The sequence below is a fragment of the Nanorana parkeri genome, unplaced genomic scaffold (genome assembly GCF_000935625.1).
Source record: "Nanorana parkeri isolate BGI_ZX_2015 unplaced genomic scaffold, ASM93562v1 scaffold2334, whole genome shotgun sequence".
Classification (NCBI taxonomy): domain Eukaryota; kingdom Metazoa; phylum Chordata; class Amphibia; order Anura; family Dicroglossidae; genus Nanorana; species Nanorana parkeri.
The window spans coordinates 162,868-172,490 of record NW_017308602.1 but is presented as its reverse complement, the minus strand read 5'-3'; the positions used below and the strand labels follow the sequence as shown (position 1 = coordinate 172,490).

The 9,623-nt window shown below is 45.3% G+C and overlaps 1 protein-coding gene across 1 annotated transcript in view; it reads left to right on the top strand.

Annotated features, from left to right (window-relative positions):
- Positions 1-1,340: 1,340 nt before the first annotated feature.
- LOC108801427 (solute carrier family 23 member 1-like) overlaps positions 1,341-9,623 on the top strand; it is a 139,151-nt gene continuing 130,868 nt past the window's right edge. Inside the window, exons 1-2 of the mRNA XM_018573320.1 lie at positions 1,341-1,392; positions 5,366-5,549. Of these exons, the coding sequence (XP_018428822.1) occupies positions 1,341-1,392; positions 5,366-5,549 (236 nt within the window). The remainder of the gene's footprint in view (positions 1,393-5,365; positions 5,550-9,623) is intronic.

Here is a 9,623-nt window from a genome sequence, read left to right as displayed (position 1 = left end):
CCCAAGACCAGCAGTGAAAAGGGTCCCCAACGTGTTCGTTGCATATACACTTTTGGATACAGACTACAGGGTCACACCCCTGGAAGTGATCTGGTAGAGAGTCCTTACTCCTGGATAAACAAAAAACAACAATTCTTGGAAGAAGAAGTAACAATCCTTCCTTCCAGGTACTTGCATGCACAAACAAAGGGATAATTGGATTCTTGAAAGTGATCTTTGAAATAAAGTCCTTACTTCCAGGCTCATACTTTTCCTCATTGATCCTGCGTCCAGGATATTGCGGTGTGTTGTTGCAGTAGTTTAGACAGCCACATTTTCCAGGAGTGATCTAAAGAGAGTCCTGACTCCTGAGCCTAAATACCTTTGGCCACAGGGGTGATCTCTGAGAGTGAGAGTGTCCCTACCCCTTTTCTGTATTGCTCTTTGTAGTCTGGCCAGCTTGGGGGTTTCCTTTGGATCTCCACATCCAGGCATTAACGCAGAGTCAGGTGACTTAACTACCAGCTGTTCTATGACCTCTTTTCTCTTCGGAGTGACTCCGGTCAATCAAAAGCCCTGCGGACAGTCTTTTGGACAATGACATCTACAGTGACCTCTCCAGAATTAGACTCAGGATCCCCAAAGTCCAGTTCAGACCACACTGGAGCATGCAGGTGTCTGTAGTATGTAACACCCATGTTTGCTCATCTCCTGAACCTTCATTCATCTCCAATCTTCCCCTTGACCATTTCCTCTCTGTCAGTTCCACCCCAGGGGAACCATCACTTGATGTGGGCAAACGTGCCTCCCCAGATACATCCACACGTCAGGTGGTTGTGGTAGTAGTCACAGTAGTGGTAACAGTGGCAGTGGCAGAGTTGGTCATGGGCAGAACCCGAGTTTGCTTACCAGGTCCAGGTGATTGGTGAACGGTGGTAGACTTGACTGCCGGTATAGGCTTTGTTCAGAAAGCCTCGACCACGGGAAGCCCTGGTAGTGATCGGCCTTTCCGTGGTAGTAGGTGATGGTGCTTTAGTAGTCTCTGCTTTGCTGTGGGTGGCAGATGACAGCTCCGTTTGAGTACCAATAGGGCTTGATGTTGTAGCAACTTTATCTTCTACCAAGATGCCAGTTGCATAGTCCACTTGGAACGTTCGTGGCGGCTTGATCGGTGGTGCGATTTTTCTAGCAGGTACTCTCCACATGTCTGGCAGCAGGACCAGGGTTGGATGTTAAGCGACAGACCCTTACACTTTCGGCAGACCAGTCCGACGGCCTCTAACGAACCCAGGGTGTACAGCAGGAGCTTCTCTATTGCTTGCAGGCTGATCCCAGTATCGGTAACAGTAGCAGCCGAACCGATGGTAAGGCCTCAGAGCAGACATTTTCAAGTCCGAGTTCATGAAGCCAGCAGTATTGTTAGGAATTCCAGCCATTTTATCTGACGCAGCTCTCTCACAGCAGGTTGGCATCAGCAGAACTTGTGTCCAACAATAGCAGTGGCATTGTTTGCCGTGCTCCTTTTTATCTGGTTACACAGAGTGACTTGTTGGCGTCAGCCAGAAGCAGCTAGAAAACTCCAGCACGTGCACAGATGATCTCATCTTTACTGGAGTCTGTTAACCCTTTCTCCCCCGGCAAAAATGTGACCAGGCCAGAATTAAATTTTTTCAGTAGAAACACAGTTTCCTTGCACAAACAATCACAGGATACAGTCTCTGAGTTGCTAGGGGTAATTGTAGGACAAAAATAGCACAGTTGAGCACAAATTCCTTCGTCCCAGGGTCAGTAGCTATGGGTTACCGCAGCACAAAAAGTTCACTCAAATGGCTAGGAATGATCCTGGATGAACCCCCACATGTAGCACTCACCCCCAAAGGAGCTGCTGGATGAATGGGTCTTCCATAGCCTATCTAGGGAATTTAGCAACTGGCTGCCCCAATAGCATCTACCACCCCTCTCTGGTGACTGATAACACTGAGATCCAGACTGTAGTTATAATGCTGGTGGAACTTTATTACAGAACTTCATAATTGGGAGCAGGGCAGCCATCAGAAGTTCTGGGGCCACTTACACAGCTTTGGGCTGGGCCCCCCCCCCTCCTCCACACTGAGCCAGTTACACTGTTATTATTATACATACATATATATATTGTGACATAAGGAGAGGAGACATCATTGAGGGGCGGTATGTTTCCCCTCGCTTTCTATCCTATGTGCAGGAATAGCGGAACCCTGACCAGGGTTTCGCTTTGACTTTGGGTCTGGATCGTCCAGCTCGGGCTTTGTGTCTCACATGGATAGTTGATTGCTTGATGAATGCTTGTCCAGGTGAGATAAAAGGGGAAGGCTGAGACATGTTGACATATATATACACCGCAGTGCTGTACAGAGAACACTGAGTCAGTCAAGCTTGGAGCGGTGGAAGCAAAAAAAAAAACTGTGGTGTGAAATGTAAAATTATACAGCAATCAATGCAGAATGGCACCGGCTATAATATAATACAGCAAATCCAGTGTACAATGTATTGCTGTGATTTGTGGTCCTCTATAGCTGATGGTACATATGCAGCATGTGGGGAGGGGGTGCATGCTGCTGTTCCCCCACACTGCAGTCTCCCTGCAATGACGTGATCATCTTGGCGGGCAGGGTCTTAGCAGGCAGCGGCGGGAGAGAGCTCAGAGCTGGGAGAGGCGGAGAGGAGGTGCGGCACGCGTGGAGCCGTGAACAGGGGCAACTAATCGAAAGCTAATCGATGATGGAAAACGTTGACAACATTTTCCGTCAACGATTTTAATCGACTTAGTCGATTAGTTGTTGCAGCCCCGGTCCCATCAGTCTCTGTACATAGGAGCTTACGCTCTAATGGGTCCCCCCCCACAGTCACATCCATCTCTGTACAGAAGGGCTGACACTCTAATGTCCCCTCCCCCCACAGTCACATCAGTCTCTGTACAGAGGAGCTTACACTCTAATGTCCCCCCACAGTCACATCAGTCTCTGTACAGAGGAGCATACACTTTAATGTATAGACTTGTTTTTCATTACAATCATGGACTGGTTGTAATAGGCATTGATGATGCTCTGCTATGTTTCATATGAAGCAAAGCAAGCCTCCTGTTTTGCCTGTATACTTGGACATATGCTTCTCTCAAAACCTAAGGTAAAGCAGAGTCATTGCTCAATCTCCTCTCCCCTCTCAGTGTCTGTCGTTTTTCTCTCACTCTTCCACCCCCCCCTTCTCTGAGGGGAGAAAGAGTGAGACACAGACCGACCATGCGGAGAGGAGGGAGGGAAGCATGAAAGAGACCGACCGACGCTAAGAAGCTCTCAGCGTCGATCTGTCTCTCTCTCTCCCCCAGTCTCTGTTACAACCCCCACCATCCCTGATTTCCTTGGTGCCTCTGTCTGACTCTGCAGTGCTGGGAAACACTTACCTTTCCCATAAGGCAGTCGGCAATTGTTTTAAAAAACATCTGGATGTATTCCTAAATGCACAGAATATTACTGGATATTGAGTTCTTAGAGGTGTATTAAGCATCAGAGATTGTTGATCCAGGGAATATCCGATTGCCTTATGGGATCAGGAAGGAATTTTTTTCCCTTGTTGGAGCAAATTGAACCATGCTTTATAGGGGTTTTTTTGCCTTCCTCTGGATCAACATTGGGTAATTGTGGGCATTGTGTTCTGTTTAGGCTTTTCTTTTTTTTTCCTATTCTTTGTATCTCTATAGGTTGGACTCGATGGACTTGTGTCTTTTTTCAACCTGATTATGTAACTATGGCAGAAGTTGTAAGCACTTCAGGGGAAGATACCAGTAGTGCGGGGGGCCGGACCAAGCAAATGTAACTGTTCATATAATTCTATCAGAAAGAATTATAGCTTAGAGCCCGGCCCCCCCCGGGGCCCCTTAAAATGTTATCGGCCGTATCCCCCTGATTGGGAGAGAGGGTCTATACTTGGGCTTAGGACATCCATGGCAAAAATAGAACAGACCAGAACTCCAGACTCGCCACTCCCTTTCATAATTCCACAGTGCAGGATCAATAGCAGCACATGCTGACACTGGGTATTTGAGCAACAGCTGAAGAAGGATGGTAGGGGCTACAATGGATTGATGGGATTTGTAGTCCTCTTTAGCTGGTGGTATTCTGCATTGTTGCAGGGCTCAAAATTTCAAATCCTGAGCTACTAGCAAGGCCGTAAGAATCACTAGCCACCAGTTGCCCCACCTAACCCTTACCCTGCCACGGCCTTAACTCCGCCCCTAAACACACCCTCTTAAATAATCTTATGATAATGCTTATCTTATTATAGTTGCCGCTTGTAAACGGAAGATTAGGGATTCCTGCTGCAGGAAAACGCAAGTTCCTGACAAAGGAATCTCTAATCACACCTGAAATATACTGTAGGTGTGAATGGGGCCTAATATACACATACAATAAAGGTGTCCATACACCTGCTGATTATCGTACGATAATCGCGGGTGATCACGCGATCGTACGATAATCGGCAGATGTATGGGCAGCGTGCGACCGCTTCTACTATAAGGTCGTACGACTTTCGTCTTGCAAGCACGCTGGAAAACCTGCCGAAAATTGTTCGATTTTTTTCGGGTTGGTGGCGTGGTCGGAAGAAGAATGCTGCACGGGCCAATGCTGCCCACTCAGCACTGCAATCATCGGAAGCCCTCCCCTCACCGGCGGGGGCTTGCGATGATCGCAAGTACGATCTGCCTGTCCAAGATGTGCAGATCGTACGAGATTTTAATGACCTTACAACCATCGCATAACGAAAGTCGTGCGATGGTTGTAAGGTGTATGGGCAGCTTAAAGCACAATAATACACTGCTCAACAACGTTACACCTCCCCCCTTCCCTGCACAAATAGAATAATAGAATTCCCCCCCCGCACACAAACAAAAATACACCCCCCTGTTATAAGCCCCCACACACACATAAAATAATATACTGCCCCCTTATTAACCCCCCACACATAAAATAATACGTTCCCTCCTTATTTATGGCAATACAGCCTCTGACCGTGACATTGCATCTCATTTGTTTTGAACCTTTCTCTGTCGAGACACAGTAACCTTTTTTTTGTTATTTCTTTCCTGCCAAGTTCTGCATATAAAAAAAACACAATGCACAGTAAAATCCAATTTGAAAGAAATAATTGTTTTAAATGAACACACCTTTAGAAATAATCATCAGAATCATAGATTCTGATCCATGGACAGGTAATACTTGAACACTCAAAACTACAGAAAACACAGATAAAGGTAAACAAAGCAAACTTTATGATTTTAGCACAGGTGTTGCCCTAATACCACAAGTGGGTCCCTAATTGTTTTTCACTTGTTGTGTGGAATTGTTTTTTTCAGTTTTACACTATTTTCCTGTCTTACAGCACTATTTGACATGCTTCAGTGGGACCATTGCTATACCATTCCTTTTAGCGCAAGCACTTTGTGTTGGAAATGATCAACAGACTGTAAGCCAACTAATAGGAACAATATTCACCTGTGTTGGAATCACTACACTTCTCCAAACAACATTTGGTATTAGGTATGGATTATTTGTATTGTTTGTTTTTGGCTTTAGATAAATAACCTACGTGTCATCCTGAGTTATATAACAAATTAATGATCTTTAAAAAAAATTATTTAATCCACAATTATATTATTTACTACTTAAAATTTCTAAAACCTTAAGGAAGTTGGCAACAATAAGTTAAAATTATCTACTAGTTCTATGAAGTGTCTGACAGTTTCTGTAAATTATATCTATGTGAACAATTAAACAGTTTTCACAGTCTTAAAGCGGACCTATACCCATATCTTTAAAACAACAACAAACACACCTTTAGAAATGTTTAGTAATGACAATTTACAAACACATACTTCTAGATCAGGGGTAGCAAACTCAAATTCATCGGGGGCCGCATCAGCAGTATGGTTAGCCTCAAAGGGCCGGTTGTATAGGACTATGCATCTACTCTTTATTATCATAGTAATAATAATCATGGTGTCCTCAATAAAGTTCTCCTGTGGACGATACCAGCAGTCTGCAACCCTCCTTTTCAACTGGCATGGAATTAAATTATTCAGTCACAGTCTCTGTACAGAGGAGCTTACACTCTAATGTCCCCCCACAGTCACACACTATTATTATACATTTATATAGCCCCGACATATACCGCAGTGCTGTACAGAGAACACTAAGCCAGTCACAGTCTCTGTACAGAGGAGCTTACACTCTAATGTCCCCTCCCCCCCACAGTCACATCAGTCTCTGTACAGAGGAGCTTACACTCTAATGTCCCCTCACAGTCACACACTATTATTATATATTTATATAGCTGGCATATACCGCGGTGCTGTACAGAGGAGCTTACACTCTAATGTCCCCCCACAGTCAGTCACAGTAAAGATGCTAGCATCAAAAAAGTCAAATTGGATTGATTTGGGCCACAAACTTGAGGCTGTTCCTTGATTATGTTCCATATGTAAATGGAAAATTCAAGAGCGCTGACTAAATTATGTTTTTTGTTTTTTTAACATGAACACTATGTGATTTACTATCCTGTTGTTTTGTGGCCTGCTGCTGGTCACTTCAATAAAAACATGCCTAGAACAGTTTCAAATAAAGATCATTTCTCATTTACATAAAAAAAAAAAAAAGTCAAATTAAAAAAGAACAAATGATGGAAGAGGACAGGGACACTACAGGGACTCCCATAGGACTTACACTGTCGCTATCTGCCTTCAAGGGGACACACCAGGTTTTTCTTCACTCTCCCAGCTGGAAGCAGCGGCGGTTCCACAGAGACGGCGTAAGGGGGCGTGGCCACAATCCCTGCATAGATCGGCCCACTAAGGCCGCTAAGCAAACACGAGGGGGTGGAGCTATGTGGTGTGCTGCGACGAGGCCTCGACAAATGTGGAGATACCGCCCCGTTCCCCGATCACCGCATCTGTCAGATCAGTGGGCAGAAGGAGCGGAGCCGCAGCAGAAGGACGAAAGAGCCGCGGGTTGCCGACCCCTGACATAGGGCCATGAGACATGGCAAAATGAGGTGGCTGCTGTGCGGGCCACATTACAAGGTGCGGCGGGCCGGATTCGGCCCGCGGGCCTTGTGTTTGCCACCCCTGTTCTAGATAATTGCAGACTTTGTATTATTTGCATACCTTATTTCTCTTTTCTTCCCCAGTCTCCTGCAATGTCTACTAAGGGCAGGTTAATAGATCTAATTTTACTTTAATTGGGACATGTGACTAGACATGTGACAATGCACATCATCTCAGGGGAGGAAAGTGCCTTTCCGTGAGATGAGATTTCCCAGCACTGCTCTGCTGCTGATGTAATCTTCCCAGAATGCAATGCCTTGGCAAACTGAAATAATTTTTCTCTTTCAAAGCAGGAAGTAAATGCTCTGCAAGTGCAAGTATGTCATAATTACAGCATTTTACAGCTGACATGTCTATAATATTATTAATCATCATCATACATAGAGGGATGCATTGGTAGAATTTGACTTTTTCAGTGTAATGGTCAGCTTTAACACTGTAACTGTTAAACAAATGTAATTTAAAGTTAGGGTAGAAAAAATTAAGATAGAGGCTCCCTGTGAAATAAAAAAAAATAACTAACACCAATCTGTCTGGCACATGGTGGTTTCAATCCTCACTGTACTCATTTACTGTTCAGTCTTTGCCTTGGTCGCTTCCACCCGTTGCTATTTCACTACTGGGTTCTGTAGTGACATAGTAGCCAGAGGAAGGAGCTGCAAGGCCCAGAAGGGGACGCGATATAAAACACATCTAGACATTTTTAATTGCTGCAGTGTCTGTAGCTCTTAAGGTGCCCGCGATCGTGCAAGAATCGTACAGCGTATGGAAGGCGTGCGACCGTTTCTACTGTACGGTCGCACGTCTTTTGTCGAACCAGCATGCTCGAAAACTCGCCGAGAATCGTACTCAGAGGAGAGGGGACCGGAGGGAGCTCGTGTACCGAGCTCTCTCTGATCCCCTGTGTCACAGGCGACATGCTGATCCCGGGCTCGCACCGGGCACAGCGGAGCCCGGGATCAGCAGGACAACAGCGCGGGGGGGGACACCCGATCGGCACCCCATATATGCGGATCGCATGTATATTAACGGGCATCGCTGCCCGTTTTTAAATTCCGGCCATTTCCCGCTCGCGCGCGCCGCCACGTGTCTGAGCGGAATTACAACGCTGATTAACCTCCTCAGTGTAACCCACAATTTTAAATAAAGAATCTCCTTTACTTGTGAAGTAAACTTCAGTGATCCGTGTGTGTATCAAATTACTTGTCACAAAATTTCAATGTGATAATTTGCACACGGAGCCCGCCCCTCTAGCATTTTCCTCGGGGCGGGCTAGATGAGACCGGGTGTATGTCTTGAGGAGATAAGAGCGGACTTCTTTTGCAGGCCGGCTGTTTTATTCCTTATATGTGAGTCCCTACTTATTGTTTTATCCAATAAATCGTTTTACTACTTCATGGAGATCTTTGTGTCTTACATGTTAATGGAGCCGTGATCCAGTCTGGACACTGATTGGTCGGAGGACGGGAAGGGCTTCTATTACTGAAGTTTTGAAGATTTTCATTTGAACTGATACTTCTTTTTCTTCTGGAACACTTGGGAGGTTTACTATCCCAGTCTGATCCAGACTATAAGGACAGATACTTACCATTAGCAGGACAGCTGGGCTGAATGCACAGCCTCACACAGGTGGATGGCAATCTCACAGAAAAGTTTTTTATATATAATTTTATAATTCCTTTGATCACTGGTTTGATGAACTTGTTGGCTTCACTTAAAGAAGTTATTATTTAGGCGCTAGTCTGATTAGCGTTTGTTTTTTGAACACTCATTTACTTATAAGTACACTTTGCAACAATTGTATATCACTGCTTCTGCGGCATTTATTTCAGTTATTTTTTTGGTTGCCTTATATAGATGTGATTTATTCACTCGCTTTTCTTATTAACTGTTTATTTAAAAGGCACATTTTTTGTTGCTATATTTTGAAGTGATTGTTCACCGTTTTTTCTCATTAATGGTCTATTCAAATGCACCTTTGAGCAAATGATCACGTTGAAATTTTGTGACAAGTAATTTGATACACACACGGATCACTGAAGTTTACTTCACAAGTAAAGATAGAGGAGCAGGACGCATCCTCTATCCGGAGGGGGAGTGACTGCTCCAGCGAGGAGGGGGAGCCGGATGGAGGGTCAGGAGAGGCAGATCCTGGTGGTGGGAGACTCCATCATCAGGCGGACTGATAGGGTAATCTGTCATCGGAACCGTGAGCGTCGAATAGTGTGCTGCCTACCGGGGGCTCGTGTTCGACATATTGCGGAACGAATTACAGATTACTGGATGTTGTTGGGCACGACCCCGTTGTCATGGTGCACATCGGCACCAATGACAAAATAGGAGGAAACTGGAGTGTCCTAAAAAGGGAGTTCAGAGACCTAGGTGCTAGGATGAAGGAAAGGACCTCCACAGTAGTTTTTTCAGAGATGCTACCGGCGCCAAGAGCCACTCCAGACAGACAGCGCGAGTTGAGGGAGCTTAACAAGTGGCTCCGGAGCTGGTGTCAGAAGGA